The following is a 19791-nucleotide window of genomic DNA, read 5'->3' as shown; positions in this document are numbered from 1 at the left end:
GTTTTTATGAGGTACTTTTTGTTCACCTTTTCCAATGTCAGGATTATACTGAATATTACATTATAACCCAGTTCCTGTTGCAGCCTGATACACATGGGATTTACTGCTATTGCGGGTTATACTGCATTTGGGTGATTTTTTTTTTTTTTTTTATTGTATTTGGCTATTTGAATTTAATGTAGACTTTCTTTAAGGCTTTGAGTTTTGGGATACAGCTTTGTACCATCTCTTATTTTACAGTTGTTTGTGCAATATTTTCTCCTCATTATTTTTTTTTTCTCCCCGTCTTCAGGCACTTCCTCTTTAAAACGGGCACGGGAACGACACCTTTCTTTGGCGCGGCAGCCCCTGGTTACACCATGGCGACGGGGACAGTTTACTCCACACCGGCGCGCCCTTTGCCCAGAAACAGCCTGTCCAGAGGGGCTTTCAAGTTCAAGAAGTCACCCAAACATTGCTCCTGGAAGTGCACCGCCCTGATCGCTGTGGGGATAGCTGTGGTTCTGTCCATCATTCTCTGCTACTGCATCGGTAAGCCCGAGCTCAGACTGTGTGACTGTTGAAGTGTGAAAGATTCTGAACTCAAATCGCAAACGCAACCAAATTACAGCATCAGAAAAAGGTGCATGACAGATTATGGGACATTATTAAGATTATCATGTTAACTGTTTTTGTCACACACAGACTGACTCTCCAGAGTCAGTTTTATAGGAGGCTAAAAAAATTAGCATGTGAGATAACTTGGCTAACTTAGGACTTGGCTGCCTGAAGTCTTGACTTGACACTTGAGATTAAAAAACAAAAACATTCATTACTCAGCTTTTAAAATGGGACTCAAAATCTTTAGCAACACTTGCTCAGACCTCTGCCAGGGCCAGTAGTCTACTCTTCTGTCCAGGTCTGCAGGCGAGAACAGCATGCATGTCTGGATATATCTCCAAACCTGTTAGAATTATCTCAAAATATGGTTGTGCCTTGCTGAAGCCTTGTCATCTCGGCTGTGCATTTATTATGTACTTCTAAATTGGAGAAATTACGTTTCCATAGCAACACTGAAGTTTGGTTTCATTGCTTGCACCTGTGAGTCATCATAGTTTTATATTTGCCTACATTTTGTCACTGTTTAACTTTACTACCATCTACTGGATGTAGATACATGGCATTTATTCCGTCAAGGCCAAATGCTCGCGCAGCGTTAACGAAAGTCAACCCGTCATTTGGATTCATCGCAAAATGTAAAGGGTTCTTCCTTCCTGTCCGGGCTAAACCCTTCACAGCAGGTTTCATATAAATCAGGCCAGTCGTTTTCCCGTAATCCTGGTGACAAACAAACCGAACAGAAAACACAACCTCTTTGACGGAGGTGATAAGAAATAAACACAGCAACAGGCAGTCGTCACATATTTAATTATCTGACTTATGTGTTGAAGGTCCCAGCAATGGGAAAAATTAGAACTGCTTTGAAATGAAAATGTCAAAACCATAAAGCATACCATTTTAATTGTCAGCAGTCAGACCTGAAAGTCTTTTCATCTCGACCAGCATTTTGTTTATGAAGACTTATGAGCTGATGGCTTGGACTCGCTGTCAAGCTGTTAGAGCTCGATTTGGACCCCAAAAGACTTCATGACTGCTCATGTCTGTTTCTGTCTCAATCAGACACACTCTTACGGTCTCGCCTCTGCTCACGCGGTCTCCCCAACACTTCATTTATACAGCTAACAAGCTGTTAGCCTCATCAGTTCAAGGCCACACGCCTAACAGCGTTTTATCTACAGCTGTCCTTCAAGCTCGCAGGCGACACCAGGTCCAATTAAAAAAAAAAAAAAGTCCTCTCTTTTCCTCCTCACGTTGGTCCACTTAGAAGGTTCTGTGCCTGATTGTGTCTGGAGGCAGTTCGGGAGGTGAAAATCTTATCTGTAAATTGCTCACTTTACCAGATATTCAAGGCTGAACATTTGTACCGACTGAGGGCTTCGGCCAGAACTTTCCCTTTGATTCTCTGGAGGGGTAATTCATGGAAAAATCCGCCTGCATTTCTCAGCCTGGAAAGCGGACATTCTTTCGAAGGGATACAGTTTGTGCACGGTAACACTATTAGATGCCGACGGTACAGACTGTTTACATCTTAATACTATATGTTTGAAACAAATGAAGCATCTAAGCAGACAAAATTAACCATACAGTGAGGTTTTTGCTTAAGTACTGCCACTGAAAGCTTGTTATTGTCTGATGTGGAGGAGCGGCACAAGCTGTCACACACATGCATGAAAACCAGTATTTTTTGTGCCAGAGGCGACGTATTTATTTCAGCTCTAGGGAGAGAAAACGTGGCTCCATTATCTGCAGTGGCATTGGACAATCTTTAGACATGTCATTCGGTCAAACGGAACCAATGATAGACAAGCTGCCGAGAGTGAATGAAGCCGGCGTGCCTCGTAATCTGTATGGAGTTTGATCTCTGCCAGGAGTATTTCTATTTCACTGCCTTTTCCTTTTTGCAGAAATTTCAGATGTCCTGATATGATTCAGTAGCGTCTGTCTGACTAAGCTCTCAGTCAGATATGCAGACATGGCCCCAGTACAGTTTCCAACGAGGCATTCCTGTCTGTTTCCCTTTGACAGGGGGCTGTGCATCATCCCCACACTTGTGATCCCCAGTTCACAGAACGACAGCCAATTTATGTCCTCGGGGGTTCCTGTTAAAACACAGGCAGAGAGGTTCAAATGGCCGGCACAGATGGCCGCGTCAAAACGAAACACAAGTTGAGGAGCTGAACTCGTGTAACAGAGGAAACAGAACCAAACACTTGAACTTTAAAGAAGACCTTGGTCCACAAAGCCTTTGTTGTGCTAGAACCAAAACTCGCTCGTTCCGTCAAACAGGAAATGCTTTTATGTCGGTCCGAAAGATGAGCCAGCGCTCATCTTCTCTCCCTCTGTTGGGCATTATTTCCTATGAGGAGGCTTTCGAACATTTTTTTTACGGCGTGTGTCAAAGCTGACTTCTTGCTAACCTTTAGAATCTTGACCACGGCAATAAACCCCTTACAGATTCATCTCTGCTCGTGCCCTCCCTTGTCATCCAAGCCCTTAATCTTGACACTGTGCCTCTATCCCCGAGCGGATATATAAGTATTCATCCAGCTTGCAGGCAGGGGAAATGTGACACAGTTGTAGAAGGAGAAATATGGGGTTGTTGGGAAGATCTTATAACCAGTGTTTTATTGGTGAATGGAGAGAGGAGTGCTCCCTTGGAGGAGAGGTCATAAATGCGCGAGATCAATGTCAATATTCACAATCCCTTTATTGACTTAACTGTTTTGTTGCTCGTTGCCGTTCATGATCTCGTATCATAAAATTAGTATGGATATATACACACTTTTTATAACTTGGCTGCTCCTCTGTGCTGGAATCAGATGCTATTTTTATTTGTGCATGTTCTCGTGAAAGATCTGCTCAGTTTACACAGGGAAACCGAGCAGAAACAGTCATTTGTTCAGCTGTTGTCACTAACACTTCTAGCAGATTGGATTCATTTACAACATTTTCATCCCAACAATCACCAACTTGTTTTAATTGTAGACCTGTCGGATGTTTGGGAATTGTATTTTTGGCCCGATTCCAGAGCGTGTGCTCGGTGCTTCAGCTCCTTTGGTTTGTGTGTGTGTGCGTGTGTGTGTGTGTGTGCGTGTGCGTGCGTTTGTGTGTGTGTGTGTGTGTGTGCGTGCGTGTTTGTGTGTCAGTTAAACAGATGCAGCCCTCTGCCACTTGCCTCAGGTGTCTGAGAGTGTTTCCACCACTTCCTCTCTCTTTCATCCACTGCCAATTCACCTGCCAGGTGCAATGACTCAAATAGCTACAATGTGCACTCGTACTTTAATACTTTTCTGCTGTCAGCTCTCACAATCCCATTCGTACAAAGTCAAACAAAAACAGGCGCATCTGCATCTGTTATATATTGAAATTGGAGTGTGTTTGAAGTTTCCTCAATTTTTGTTTTGTTCTGAAGCTCAAGTTGAAACTAATATACCTCATGCTACTTGAGAAACACATAGTTAGAATAAAATGTTTTTTTATGGACTGAATTTGAAGAATAACATGCAGGACAGCCACTACGCTGGACTCTGGCTGACCCACAGCAGCAGCTCCTGTAATTCAAATGAGGCGAAAACCTGCTGAGGTGAGACTTTCCAGTTCCAGCGCTGCAAACTGGCCTGATTGGAATTATTTCAGCAACTGTTCAGACAGAGGGAGCCCAATCAGGGCCGAGTCCAGGTCTGATGCTCTGATTGGATGCAGAGAGAGCGTGTGGATTTTTCTGGAAATGCTCCTTAAATTGAACCACACAACAAAACCAAACGCGAAGCATTTACTCACTGTTTGATCCAAGTTTTTGTAAGGAGAGGATGATATTCTTTTGTGTGACATTTTGATTTGGATGTTAGACATATATAGAGAATATATTAATTAAAGGTGTCTTTCAATGAAGCATTAATTATTATCAGTAGCTTTGTAAAAGTGGATTTCACAGCTTTCTAATTTAGGAAGAAACTAAATCCCTGAAAATTACATGAATCAGAGAAGGAGAAAATCAGTTGTAGGTTATTCATGTGTTTTTGACAGCAAACCAGCCGCTGACTGGCCATGTATAACCCATCAATGCACAGTTTTCACTCACTGTCGCCGTCAACACAAACACCTGCACATGGTCAGTTTTATTCTCCGTATTGTTTATTGCCTCATCGTTCTTTGTATATAACGTTTATTGTTTATTTTAGATTTTTGCACTGCTTAACTAAGTGTTCAGTCTTTTGCTTTTTTGTGTGCTTTTTGTCCTCAGTGAGCAAACTCCTTGCATGCACACACATACTTGGCCAATAAAGCAGATTCTGATTCTGATTTTCGGCGACGGCTAGTGGATTAAAGTGATAACTCTAATGACGCTTTTGACATTGTTTGAACTTGATTGGCTTAATTGATTTTAACAAGGCCGTGCCTGTTAGAGTAGAGGAGAGTGGACGGTACGGGGAGCTCCACTCGTCAGTAGTGAGACTGACAGTAATGTAACACCAATAAGAAATTCTATAAATCCCACAGAGACTAACAGAAGGTGATACTGAGCTTGCTTCAATTGCCACAGGACCAAACAAAACAAACCCTAGCCCGGTCGATCTCGTGTTGGAGAGCCGTCGTTCCATTTGATTCTGTTGGAGACACTATCCCAGAAAACAGAAACGTCTTAGCCATGCTCTGAGCTGCGTGGCTTATATCGAGGAGTCCCCCGGGGACGCTGGTGGGGAGATGTACAAGCAGGTTCCAGCATAAAACAATGTTTATCTCAATAATTTTGTGGCTGTTGAGCTCCAGGTTGTTGTTGGCACACCGTGACTCCAGATGGGCCACCTCTCTCTCTGGTTAATGGGCTAATTATGCCTGGTGACGAAGGCCATCAGAATGGCATCCACCGCACATTTTAACAGAAAACACTCAAGAAGTTTTATAGTCGCCTGTGTTTTTCACTGCCTTTGGTTACTTAGCTGAATAATATTATTCATTTTCCCTCGAAAGAAGAGATACAACTTTCACCTGTAGCATAATTAAGCGCTGTGTTTCCCCGGTAACAACACCGCCAAGAATCATGTGAACAAGATGGGGAATTTGCTGTGAGCAGAGCCAGGAGGATTTTCTGGGGCTCGTCTTACATTTCCACTGCAATGGTGTTTGTGCCTCTGTGCACTAAATAGCATGTGGATGTCAGAGCTCAAACAAACATGTGGTAAACTTACTAATTCAGCCTCCCATGCGTTGTGAGTGGAGGTGCTCCACAGGGCAAATTTTGACTTCAGAGATTAGAGGTTAGCTTTTCCACCTTCTTGCTCAGGAAGAGAATTGCTCATAGCCCATAAATATTAATTGGACTGGCCTAGGCTACAGGAATAATTTATGCAAATTCTTAAATTGAGGGCTATTCACCTCAAAGCAATTTGTTGATGAGGTAAGTGGGGATTCAGGCCCTGGTGCACTAAGAGCAGTGAAGAGGGGAAGACTCGTGGTGGTTCTGTACGGTGTGTGATACACAAGAGCCCTCTGTCACACACTGTTTCCCTTCCGGCGGAGAGCTGGTGGTGCTGGGAGACGGGAGTGCACAATGTTTAGCTGAGGAGAGTGTCTGGACTTATCGTGTAAAATGAGTCAGTACAATTAGCGCCACCATGAGGCTGACATTTGTACTATTGGGTGGAGTATTGATGGATAAATTCTAATAACTTGACTTTTACTCCAGCACCATCATTGGGTCGAAGATTCAATTTGACATTTTGGTTTGTAATTAAAAACCTGCAGAAGTAAAGACATTTTCTATTTATGCATTTATTGCTAATTAGCGTGCATTAGCATGCTAACATTTAAGATGATGAACCTGGTAAATATTAGCTGCTAATCTTCAGTATGTTAGCATGCTCATGCCAGAGTTCAGCCTCACAGAGCTGCTAGCATGGCTGCGGATTCGTAGATATTTTAAAGGACATATGCACAATAAAAATGTTAATGTTCATGTGCACCATGAGAGCCCTGTCTGGCATGTCTCCTTTTGATAAAGTGCTGTGTCCTGTCGTCTGCCAGTCAGCTTAGAGACAGATTTTTCTCTCAACATTAAAAGGGTTCAAAATATTTAATGCTAATTTTGTAAATACAGTTTTTGTGAAGTAAAAGATTATGCTACCTTTTATTCTTTAAGTAATACCTTAACCCGCTTTAATTTCATGCTGTCAGTCATTTTGCAAGAGCAGGTGTCACTTTTTGTTTTCTTTTTTTTTTTTCAGGCGGAGGGGTTTTAATGCTGCATGTCCTCAGTTGATCTTTTGCAATTTGGGCCCCAGCTCAGCACAAAGTGTTTTCTAAGGAGACTGGAGCCTTTCCTCAGTTTAAAGCCACCAACATGTTAGTCTAAGAAATGAAAATATTTACACAGTGAGCCGCTAGAAAAAGTTGGTATTTAAATGTCGAAGTTCTGCATCTTAACTAGGCCAAGGAGAAGGTTCTGTATGTTTTCATTCAGTTTTGGGGACAAATGAGAATATCTTTAGAGGCTTTCTCTAATTCTTGGCAAGTTGCAGGCTTTGTCTGAATCTGTCTGTGCTGCCAGTGAACTTGTTCAACAGTACAGAGACTGATCTGAATCCGGTTGAAGATGCAGAAAGATCCAGAACACTTTGAAACCATGATGTCGATAGCAACTGGAAGTCTCGTAGCAAATCTGTTAAACAAACACACAACAAAGGCACACAGATCTTGCATGTTTTCGCACCCTGAGTTACTGTCAGACTGGTCCATTCAGGGCGTTTAGAAAAGTCAGTCTTGTCAGAAATATTGACGAAGCAGTCAGCATTAATTTCTGTTTCATCGGCAGCTGAAATGGATTCTGACACTGAGGGTGATGCTGGCTGAATATACTTGACAGCCAAGCATTATCACTGCAATGATAAATCTGCATTATTTGATTGCAGTTCAAGGCTACGGAGCGCCTTTTTGTTTTATCTACCAAGGACGATGCAGTGTGTATCCTCACGAAACTGATGCCAAGTATATTCACCAGCAGGCTTTAAAAAAAGCACTAGGAGTGGGTGATATGGCAGCATTTGTAATTTTATATCATGGTAATCTTATATAAATAAGTAGGAATTAGACTTGACAGCAAACTATCTTTCAAGATCCATATTCAACATTTGACTCACAAGTGAAAAATCAAACGAGGCGTCTTGCACAGCATTTAGGGATGTCTGTCTCCCTCGGACTGTAAAACTGTTGTGCAGTCAACCTTCCTGTCCGTCCTTCACTAAGGAGGTATTCTGCATTGTCATGCTGCCCCATCAGCACTTCAGCAGCTAAACCCAGTGTATCATCGCGCATTACACTTGATCACAAATGACAAATTTCGTGCTCATCATTGTTCTCTGCATCACACGGTTGGCTGGACTTCCTTACAGTTGAGAATAAATAGCCATCTCATGTTATTTATCTTTCGAGCTCTGCTGTTGAAGCATCCAAACTCGCTCACATCTACAGCCCTACACCCCCCGTAGAGATTTCAAAGCTGTATTGATGTTTTTTTATGATTCTTGTAACTCTTTTTATTAATTCCTTGTTTGTTGTGTGATTCTGTTTGCCGATTATGTTCTTGTGAGTGTTTCTTGTTCTCGGGTCTCTCTTGGAAAAGAGATCTTAATCTCAATGAGACTGCCTAATTAAATAAAGATAAAAAAAATAAGATCACGATAATTTAAAATAACAATACCATGTCAGACTGTGAATCCAAGCCATCTCCTTACGACAGAGGTGAAACCCCTTTCAGTACCGTTGTCATCCCTCTTCTTGGGTTGGTTGGGATGCCTTCGCTGTCCTCTGTGTTTTCTTGTCACCTTCTTCTTCTGCAGCAGTCGGCAAACCATCTTAGAGGTGTTCAAATCACGTTACCTTGCGAGATCACGCGAGACTTGGAAGAATCTAGCCCTGATTTGCTACGTAGCCTGCCAGAGACATTAAGGGATAGCTGCCGCGGTGGAAGCGGTATTACCACATTATATACCGTCATGTTGCCCACCCCTACAAAACACACACCCTGTTTTTTAACAAAGCACTGATTGATACACAGTCCATGCTAGTTTTCCTTCTGTCTTTTGGTCTCCTTCACATTTGATATTCTCTCTGGCCCCACATCCAGCTCTCAAGTTGTTTGCTGCAGTCAATATCCATCTTCCCAGCGAGCGACGGGTGTTGGAGAAAAGTTCCTCCCGCAGATCAAATGGTTGGAAATCAAGATGCCTCTTCAGCATGTTCCCTGGCTGGTGACTTTGAAGGAGATTGGCCCTCTCGCTGCGCTCACAGAAGCACCCCAGTTTCCCAAAACAACAAGAACACAGTTTGATTGCATCCAATACTGTGACAATAAAGCAGGTTGGCTGAAAGAAAGCCAGACACAGTTTAGTTATGTAAGAGAACTAGAGGAGTGTTGCAGCATCTTACCCTCTCACTTCCTCCCCCCGCTGTGACTGTCTGTCTCAATAAACTGCCTTCCACTGTCTTAAAAGTCTCTCACTTTCTGCCTCTTCCTCCATCTTACTCTTTCGCTCGCATGTAGCTGCATGTCCGTGTCCTTCCTGCTTTGTATTAGACTTGGAGAGTCTCTCGTCTCCTCGTCTGAAGTGAAAGTTTTGCGTCCAAACAGAAACTCTGCTCTCTTTGATACAGTAGCTGTTTCCGTGCAGACACTCTTACACGCTAATGAACAGCGCTCCCCGAGGAAACATGCTGGAGCAACAGGGTTCCTAAGTTTCGATTGAAATGACTTTGTCTGGCCTCTATCAGTGCCGTGTTTACACAAAAGCCACCCGTGGAAGAGTAGCCTCAGAAAACAAAAATGCGAAGCAAAATGTTGGAAGTTAAACTGTTTTTTTTTTTGTTTTTTTTCTGCCTGCATTGGGTCCGTCCGTCGTGCTCTCCCACAGGTCTTTTGTGCTTAAGTGGCTTGATTGTTTTTGTGCGGCTGTTTGCTTATTTGTTTATCCATTCCTACAAGCCCACACAGCTTTTTTTGTGTATTTCACAGCAATGCACCTTTTCGGCCTCAATTGGCAGCTCCAAGAGTTGGACAACCAGCCTGCATTCGAAAACGGAGGAGTTGGGAAGACGGGGCCCACTCAGTCGAGCATAGTGACAGCTCTGGCTGCTGACGGTGAGAAAATAAAAGACTGACATCTGAATGAACTTCTAATTAACATTTACAGTATCAATGCACAAGATTAATACTGTTTATTCTTTTGCTGGTTTCTGTGTATCTCAGAAATTTCTTTTGATCAAGGTTATTGGCATTGCTTCCTGTATATACATGTATTGTGCTGAAATTAATAAACCATTTACTGGTTTAAATTGTGCAACAACTCTCAACTCTCAAGAAATTGAGGCTCCCTGTAATTACTCCTTTTTTGAATTTGAATTCTACCTAAAAAAAAAAGGTTAAAAGATCTTCAAAGAACACGAATACAAATGAATTAAATCAAGTAAAGGTTCAAATGATGATTAAGAAAGACAAATTGCATCAACACACCGTTTGGCCTTGTGAGCGACAAAGTGAAATGTTCAGTGCTTGATGCCCAGTCAGCCTTTAGAGTTTATTGAAATCTTTCACCTTCTGAATATTAATCGACTTATTCCAGACAGCTTTGTACTGCCTAATCATAATCTTGGACCATTGTGTATTCAACAACAAGCAGGCCGGCGATCTCGGCTCACCTTTACAGCAAAAGCCACCAAATTAATCTCTAAGCACACTCAGGTATTTAGAATGCATGACCACGAAAGCATTAATTGAGTTGAGTAGGCCAAGCAAAAGCTCAATTGTTTAAACTCGGCTAGATTTAAATCCTCATAAGTACTGCTAATTAAGATAGCATGAGGCAGGTTTTGGACTGTTTAAAGGCAATCAATAGCCGGCTATTATTCTCCCCAGAGGTAAACTTGGCTTCCAGTCTTCACTTTGACTGAAGCTAAAGTGACAGGCAATGGCCTCATTACACACACAACACTGAAGGGTGCAAATAATGGAGGTCTGGCACAAACAGATACACTCACGGATACAGCGTGCTCAGGTCCATGCACTCGAGCACTTCGTACAACATGCGGGAGCAAAGGTTGAGTAGTTATTATGCCGCTGGACAAGTCTGCATCATCCACCTAACAAGTTACATGTCATCGAGTAAATTGTAAGGAACGCAGCTCGGTTGTTCCACAATACAGCTTCAGACAGCGAGGGCCTGAAAACACTTCACAGATTTTTCTTCTTAACAATGAAATCTGTTCTTATAATAGCACCTCGCGGTCTACAGTTTTTCATGTGAGCATGAGTCATATTAAAACTGGCCATCCCTCCGTCTTTGGCGCTGTAAGGACACGGTTTAAGGACATCATTCGCAAAATTGTTTTGATTTGCTGTTATTGCTCTGGCAAGGTAGCGCTCAGTATATCTGACAGATTCCATTTAGACCTTATCTGAGATGAAGCCTCATTCTATGAGTCACCAGGACCAGAGAAAAAATGGGAGTTGTGGCCTGTTAAGAGTCTTATAAAAAGCCAATTATATCTGGTCATTTTTTTCAGTGAGCAGTGCATCATGGACCACAGGGAGCCATTACTTTTAATCCTGCCTTAGTTGGTCATCCCTCATTTGGAAAAGATATGACCGTCTCATGCTTGAATAAGATTACACTGGAAAGCAAAAGACAGAATGCAGAATTGACTGATGTCCAGAGATCAAAGACTCACACAAAAAACAAGATTGTATTTCAGATGCGTGAAGGTTTTAGTTGATGGCATGAAAGGCTCTGCGATGACTGATTTACTCCATATCACCTCAGCTCTGCTGTTTTGATCCTGTCACATCTCACACAGCGTGGTCGGGGGGGTGTTTCGGTCTTCTAGGGAGGACCAGCGTGCTCCATCAGGAGAACAACTCCATCGATACTGGACAGGTGGACATCGGGAAGAGGGTGGGTCAGAGCGTCCCGCCGGGGGTGTTCTGGCGTTCTCAGCTAAGCATGGAGCAGCCACGCTTCCTTAAGTTCAACATCTCGGTACAGAAGAACGCACTGATTGGAGTCTATGGACGAAAGGGCCTTGCACCATCTCACACTCAGGTAAGGCCTTTTTTTAAAAATGCTTGAGATCTGTTTGAGATTAAAGACCCTGTGAAATCGACTCCCTGCACAACTATGTAACTTTTAAAAGAAGAAACTACATCTTCTTTCTCTTAAAAATGAGACGTCAAATTTATAAGCGATAAAATGCATCTTTTCATAATTAAATACGCTCAGGGGTTTTGCAGCTACAGTCTTGCTGGTTCTGGTATGACCAGTGGCTTATGGTGACTAATGTAAGCTAAAGTAAGGAGACTTTGATGGGTATTGCTGTCTAACTGATATTACTTAATTCATTCAGTGGCTTTAAGACTGCTCTCTACTTGTGCTACTGTTGAATGCATTTTAACATGCCACAGATAATCATTTCATGGTTTTATTACATAAATAAAACAACAATTTTAGGAATTGAAGGGAAACCGAATGTGTCACCTTCCTGTAATACCCACTTGTGGCCATAGTGGCCGCTGTTTAGAAGAATTACACAGTCTTGCTTTTATGGGGACCTCATCCAACACGAGGGCGTGCAAACATGCAATTTAACCAATCCCATCTGTAAACTAATTGATAATACTTCTAGTAATGTGATGGTGAATGTGTTGCATGTTTTTTTTAGCTCTGTTTTAGTTTCCACCGACTGCTGAGGAAAATATCTCACTCCTTAGCTGCTACATGCTTAACTATCTTCTCCAGCCAGGCGCTGCCTTTGTCTGTCTGCCATTTAGTTCTGGGCAGGTAGCGTACAGTGGTTTTAAAGCTTTATCACTAGAAACAGCTGCCTGCTGTGTCCTGAAATGACCAGCGTGAGAGACTGAACCCAAACAATCAGCTAAAAAAGGACAAAATGGATGTAGAGGCCACTTCACTGTCTTAAAAACACTTCTTTCTAAGCAGAATCAAAACTATACATTAAAGTAAAACTCAGTGTAAATACACATTATTTTAAAAAGTTATTAAATAGGTTCATTTAGTAGGATCCAGTACTGAAAGTCCAGACATGTATGTTTCAGTTTTCTCCTCTCAGCTTCGATTTGCCTGTGTGTGGGCATGCACGTCTTTCACTTCCACTAAACGTCTGCCATTTGCAAATTGAAGGGTTTCCAAAATGTCTGATGTGTCACTTGAATGACATTTCTGGGCATCCGAATGTCCAATGCCTGGTGATGGTGATGGAAGCACTCAGACAATGGCTATTTTCCACCACACTTGACTGCAAAAGCTCTTAGCTTCACCTTCTTGACATTCTCTCTTAGTAAAGATGGGCTTCACTCAAGTGTAGACAGTTGGGGCCACTCTTTGATGGAAGAAAGGCCGATGCGAGTGACAACAGGTGAGCTGGATTGCACTCTCAAGGTGAAAAAAGGAAGCCAGACAAAATCAAAGACCAAAGGGTACTAATTAACAACACGCTACTTTTATGTCTCAGGCAATTGTTGTACAGACACTCAAGCTTGTCAATGCTGGACACTGTGTCCATTGTGGCCACCTCTAAATTACGTACTGTTCAGGGACCAGCGGCACAAATCGATGCATTTACTTAACTGAGCATGAAAGACCCCAATGAGAGATATTGACTGTTAGTTGCATTCACCGCTTTGGAAGACAAGACAACATTTAAGTGCAACAGCCTTTCTACTCTTCTCAAATATAGACTTCCTCCACCTGCTATTGAGTGTCTGTCTGTGCAGATACAAAAACCAAACAAGCCGAAGAAAGTAACTTTGTGGTTGCAGCCTTTTTCCTGAAGAATTTGGACTCGGTTGTTATCAAACGGCAGCTAAACTCACTCCATCTAAAAGGCTGAAGAATTTACAGGCTCTGAGCGTTCCTCCTTTGTCTGCAGGGCATCCGGCGCTCTCTCCATGCTTGGTCTCTTGCGTGTTATTCACCGGCATTGTTGGATTGAGATGAGTTGGGGTGGACGGCGGGGGGGGGGCTGGGGGCTTTCACCCTGGCTAATCGAGATGTATGCACTTGGCCAAGAGGTTTAGGGCTTGTGGGATGAACTGTTTTATTACTTCCCCCTCAAGCCAACAACACAAAGAAGTCAACTTCCGCCAGGTTAATATCCCTCCCCTGCCCCCCTGCTCCACTCAAAGGGGTTTAAATCACAGTGTTGACTTCACCTGCCCTTTGCTTAATGCTCTCTTTCCTGACGTTCGTAAGTCAACTGAAAGGTTGCTCGGGCCCATGTTTGTCACATTCTTGAGCACCAAATCCGGTTTTAATATATTTTTTTGTCCCCTTCTCGCAACTGTTCCCAAGTCTATTGTGTTTCTGTGAGACTGGGTGTACCGACCCAAAGCTGAATTAATAAATTTATGAGCAGCTTATTTAGTTGTTTTGGCTAAAGTGTTAACAAACAGTCGCATTTACACATCAGACAGAAATAGAGTGTAACCCCAGCAGTCATTTGAAGCTGTCTTACTGACCACCTGATGCATGTAAGTCCAACATTTCCTCTTCTTTCAGCTCTGGTTCGGTTTCCAACAACTCTCGAGAAAAGATATCTGGCTTTTTAGTGAGTAGAAGTTATGAGCCAATTCCTAACTTTGTCTCTGTGCCATTTGGTGCTGAGCAGATAGTGTGCTGTACCGTTGGTTTATCATTGCTTCTCTGCTAAAAACAGCTTCCTGCTGCTTCTGGAAATGGGGTTCGTGAGGGGTTGTTTTGATTTATTGTGGGCCATGAAGCCAATACAATGAACTGAAAGAGACTAAAAAGCTCAATAGAGCTGCAGATTAGGTTGAAATGGAGTTTTGGGTGGAAATTTTCATATTACAGTGTCAGCTAATGCACTACTGCCATAACACATCTTGATTAATGCAATCTTAAAAAGCAAATGTTAAATTGTTATTGGTGCTGTTGTGATTTGTATTTCTCATTTTAAGTCTTGCATGAGAAAATTTTTTTTAAAAGACCAACATTTCTGGTATTTTACCATATTTTTTGATTTTGAGTTGCGACTCTTGCTGATCTGCTGCACTGTAAGGTGCAGTGCATTTTCCCCCACGTCCCACTCTTCATGTTTTTATTACTGGACGCATGTTTCGAGCTGGTCTTACCATGTGAGCATGGTGATCTCTGTCAACTACAGTGTGCAGAGTCCTCACTCACTTTAAATTCCTACCTCTTTTAAAAAATCTTTTTTTTTATTTTTAATTAAAATGCTACTTATTTATATACTTTCTTTAAAATTCAAATTTCTGTGAAAAATCAATGGCTTCACAGTTCATCAAAGCTCTCTGCAAACAGCCTCATCATTGGATTTAAATCCGAGCTCGTCTAGAAACTGGCTACAGTGCCAATCTGTATGCATCACGCTCCTAAGCAACCCGCAGACTCTTTTCCACCCTGACTCTTCACTATAGGCTCAGTACGTCTGTGTAGCTACCAATTGCTTTAGCCAGGAGATCTGTCTGCGTCTGCTGTGCTCCTCTGCAGCCTGTAGCCTGTTTGGGGATTGCTTGTATGTGTTACATTGTTTTCTGCTGCAGTGCTCTGTATCCTACAGCTTCAGTCAAAATGAGGTTCAGGTGTTGAGCAGGTGCAGTGAGAGCAGATGCGCCGCTTTATTCGTTTCACTTGGCAGGGATGACTCGTTACTCCTTGTTTACCCCGTAAATCAATGTTTGTTTGAAAAAAAGAAAGTAGAGAGAAGCTGTTATGCTGCATTCCCAACATACAGGAATGAAAAATATGCCTGAGGTATAGACTATGTTACATTTATTCTTTATAATAAACAGTGTGTGTACCATGTATTACTGTACTGTAAACAGTACGTCTGTTAGTTTCTAGTTATTCTGGCCTTACCAACAAGGATATATTGGGTTTGAATTATTTGTGTGTATGATACATTCAGTTCAATTAGATATCCAGTCAGTTCAGTTCAGGCAGTCCTGGGTGTTAAATAAAACAATTCAAACATATCAAACATTAGTTTTCACAGTCGTATCGGAAGATAAATTAAAAAGCGCATAGATGCAATCGAAGAAAGTTTTTTTTTTATTTAGTTTGTCCTTCTTTTGCATTTTGTGCAGGTACACTAGCCGTGAATAGGACTGAATTTTAAGCATCCATGTCTACACAGTCCATTATCAACGTTAATTTAACAGATTGTAAAAAAGCACATCGCCACAGTCTTTTTAAGTGCACTCCCGTCACAGTTAACAATATATTTTTGGAATATTTTTGAGCATTTGCCCCAGAGCCATATCAGCTCTATCAGTATACAAACAACTCTCCAGACAACATCTATCAACTCCAAATAACTGTCACTGAAAAATCAACACTTATTATACTCGAATATTTGCTGTGTACACAAACCTGTTCTTGTCGCGTCTTGCATTACGACTTTGAAGAGTTCCTCTCAGACTGTTAGGGAAGTCACTAGAGGAGCTGTATACAAAACATCCAGCGGAGGAAAATATAAGCTTTTTGAACTCCCTGCCTCTTTACTGCCTGACTTAATTAGGCCGACATTAAAGCAACAATCATCTGCTTCTGTCGGAATCTGTTCTGGCTGTTGTTTCGCAGTATGACTTTGTGGAGCTTTTGGACGGCAGCCGGCTTATCGCCAAAGAGCATCGGACTCTGAGTGAACCGGAGACGAGGGCCCGGCTGGATCATTCGGTCGCCGTCCACCAGGCCGGATTCATCCAGTACCTGGACTTGGGGGTGTGGCACCTGGCGTTTTATAACGACGGACGGAACGTGGAGGCAGTGTCCTATAACACCATCATCCAGGGTACGAGGACACACATCTGCTGCAGTGGCTGCCGAGTGTGATTGGAATGATGACTAATGACATGGTTGGAAGACTTTAATTTTCTTAAACAGCTGCGCCCGCATGAACAAAGAGTAAGGTTGTGGGAAATTCTGGCTACCACACAAACAAGCTGAGCTTTTCCAAGTTTGAGCCACCTAGGAGGCAGATCTAGGTTTCATTGGACAGTAGTGGATTACAGTGCTCAGCACTATAATACGAGACCATACACGACATTGATCCTTCCCTTCTAACAACCTCTTCAGTGTTCTGCAGTCTGTGAAATTTCCTTGTGGGTTTTGAGGTAGGAAAAACACTAAGGTTGAGTTAAGGTTTTTCTTTTTCTATTTCCTTCGGGGAGATCCATTGATCTGGCCCTACAAATACAAAGGTATTGATGTGTGAGGTCAAAATTGCCTGGGTCCCGACGCTGGCTCAATGAACATCCAATACAAGCCAGAGTAATAACAAAAAAGTTTGCCCTCTTAACGCCGATCAAAATGAGGGTCCTGGTCTTTTGGGGGTGCCCTTTATGAGCGATGGTCTGTTGAATGAACACAAGATCTGTCTGTAGGATATGTCAGATTAACTTCAACTCAGAAAGGATTTGAGCTGTAAACACTCAGGAGATTGCATGGCTTGTGTGGGCATGATCAGTCATTCAAGGGGCTGAGGGGGGAGGATGAGGCGGTAGAGGAGTCAGGAGGAAAGGAAAATGTGTCAAGAAAATGGAATTATTTGGTCTAATTTAAAATGCCTGTTTGGCTTTTACTTAACATGGCTTAGAGAGGAACAGTGGGGCTGCAGTATACATGTTATGGAGGCTTAGACCTTAGTGGAACATGGACAAATAGCTGTAAATGTATGCCATGCCTGATACGAGTGCTGCAGATAAGGGATGCTTAGAGATACTAGATTCATGCAGGGGGAAGAAGATAAGTTGGTATCGTGTGTCTTGCACTATTTCTTAAACTGTACAGTTGTCAAATGTAATATTGAGGAGGAATTTCAGATTTGCTCTAATATGACAATCTGATGCGTTATTAATAGCTGGACCCGCTCTCTGCTGTACCCACAGATTCTGTCACAGAGTGCACACACAACTGCTACGGGAACGGAGAGTGTGTGGCGGGGTCCTGCCACTGCTTCCCAGGATTCATAGGGCCGTACTGTTCCAGAGGTAATCATTAAGCTCATATGTAGCTTTTCTGCCCGTTCAGCACATGATTCTTACTCATTATTTGGGATAACCGAGGGGCAGTTACCCCTGTACAGTGAAGGTTAATGAAATGTTACGTACGGTGCTCAAAGCGTTGAAACGTTTGTCTCGTACGGCTAGATCGATAAATTGTCTGTGCTCATATATTGACCAATATTAGCTTATTGCAGATAAATTGATATATATATCCCTTAAATATGCAACACATTTAAGGGATCTTTATCAATAACATATTTTTATTATTGAATTATTTTTAATGCACAGGGCACGAAAACACTAATTTACTGTCACATTCACAGTATTGGAGCGGCGACCAGAATCTCTAACATGGATCTGTCAAAATCTTGGCGCATAAATCCAAGGCCCTCTGCTACGGAACTACTAAATATAACGTGTGTGTGAACAGACCCTTTGAAAATTAATCGTACCGTGTAGTTGTGGCTGGGATTGTTTGATATTACTGGAAATGTGCTCATTCGCTTTCTTGCCCATACAAGAAACAGTCCAGCACATAACCCCTCCTTAGACATGTAATTGTTGTTTTTATGCTTTGGCTTTTGTACGGGTTAAACAAACAAGATCTAACACGTCAATTATTGAGCTTTAGAGGTGCTGGGAGGCGGATTTTTTATTTTTTTTTTTACCTTACCAGACGTGTGAGTGGTATTAATCTTCACATCTAACTCTCAGCAAGAAAGCCAGCAAGCATCTTTACAAAAATGTTGGACTGTTCTTTTTAAAACTGGACCACAGCTGCACTATTTCTAATTTGAAGGGTTTTTTATTTGACATCAGCTTTAAAAAAAAGTAACACCACAATCTGTTGACTTTCCTTAGCTGCCTGTCCGGTCCTGTGCAGCGGTAACGGCCAGTACACCAGGGGGCGCTGTCAGTGCTACAGCGGCTGGAAGGGCACCGAGTGTGACGTTCCAGCCTCCCAGTGCATCGATCCTCAGTGTGGCGGACACGGGCTGTGCGTGGCGGGTGACTGTGTGTGCAACACCGGCCATAAAGGACCCAACTGTGAACAAGGTAAATGGAGAAAGAAAAGCTTCTTCCCATTGGATTGGAAGCAACATATTTCTGTGTGAGGCTCCGGGGGGATCGACACAGTCCATTGGTGAAACAATCGGCGTTTTCAACTCCACCAAGCACATAATGCTTTGGAGGTTGTTATTGATACCGTGTGTATAAATTAACTCCCTCTTAGTGTTCAGACCACATGAGGGTACAAGCTGGAACAGATTGCGCAGCGCCCGTTGATGCAGTCACCTACTGGAGTGCTCCACAGTTGAAGACACCTGTTAAAATCGATCAGTCAATGGCATCTGTTCCTCCGTTTATTGAGAAAAACCTTTTCCTTCTGTCTTGTCAACCTTTTCCACCTGCCCCTTCACTTCACTGCATTTAACTTTATCGATCCCCATGTGGACAAAAGACAATTATCAGCTCAGATTTACATGTGCGGTTGACCTTACATGCAAAGGGCTATTGAATTTACTAAATGAGTATATTGCGGGTTTTATTTGAAGTAAAGCAATATGGGAGGGGAACATAGATGAGAGAAGGTCACATTTCTAGTTCCAAGCTTGCATGTGAGGGCTCTGGCGTGATGAATTGGTTTAGGTAAATGATCAATATCGCTGTCCACAAACTATATATGGAAATGCACAGAGCAATTAGCTGCAGAGGAAGCACAATAACGTTGTTGCAAATTATCCCTTGTTAGTAATGGGATGATTGTGTTGGTCATAATTGCCAATTATTAACTTAGATCAGCGAGTTGATCTGCAAATTGTTAATAGTAATTGATTATATCTGTCGAGACACTAATTGTGCTCCTTTTCCTAGTGCCTATAATGGTGCATAATTATGCTGTCAGTATATTGGAAGTACCCTATAATATACGGTAGAGGAGTGCGTTGAACACAGGGTAGAAAATTGCTACCAGCCACCGCTAAACACTGCAAAATGTTCAACTGTGGCTCACCAGCCATCATCCAGCTCTGGAGGACTTCGACTCACTCACAGAAAAATGATTGTGGCTGGTGGCAGAGTCAAAGTGGCCGCGGTAAATAAGTAGGTTTGATATCCTGTCTACAAGTGGTAAACTAACA

General features: G+C 42.4%; 1 protein-coding gene across 1 annotated transcript in view; it reads left to right on the top strand.

Moving 5' to 3' along the window:
* si:dkey-237h12.3 (teneurin-3) overlaps positions 1-19791 on the top strand; it is a 126465-nt gene that overhangs the window by 55571 nt on the left and 51103 nt on the right. Inside the window, exons 4-9 of the mRNA XM_041943529.1 lie at positions 293-531; positions 9608-9733; positions 11476-11690; positions 16227-16437; positions 17534-17635; positions 18512-18706. Of these exons, the coding sequence (XP_041799463.1) occupies positions 293-531; positions 9608-9733; positions 11476-11690; positions 16227-16437; positions 17534-17635; positions 18512-18706 (1088 nt within the window). The remainder of the gene's footprint in view (positions 1-292; positions 532-9607; positions 9734-11475; positions 11691-16226; positions 16438-17533; positions 17636-18511; positions 18707-19791) is intronic.

This window comes from Chelmon rostratus, chromosome 9, assembly GCF_017976325.1.
Source record: "Chelmon rostratus isolate fCheRos1 chromosome 9, fCheRos1.pri, whole genome shotgun sequence".
Classification (NCBI taxonomy): domain Eukaryota; kingdom Metazoa; phylum Chordata; class Actinopteri; order Chaetodontiformes; family Chaetodontidae; genus Chelmon; species Chelmon rostratus.
Note: the sequence above shows the minus strand (reverse complement) of the source record. Positions and strands in the feature narration are given on the sequence as shown.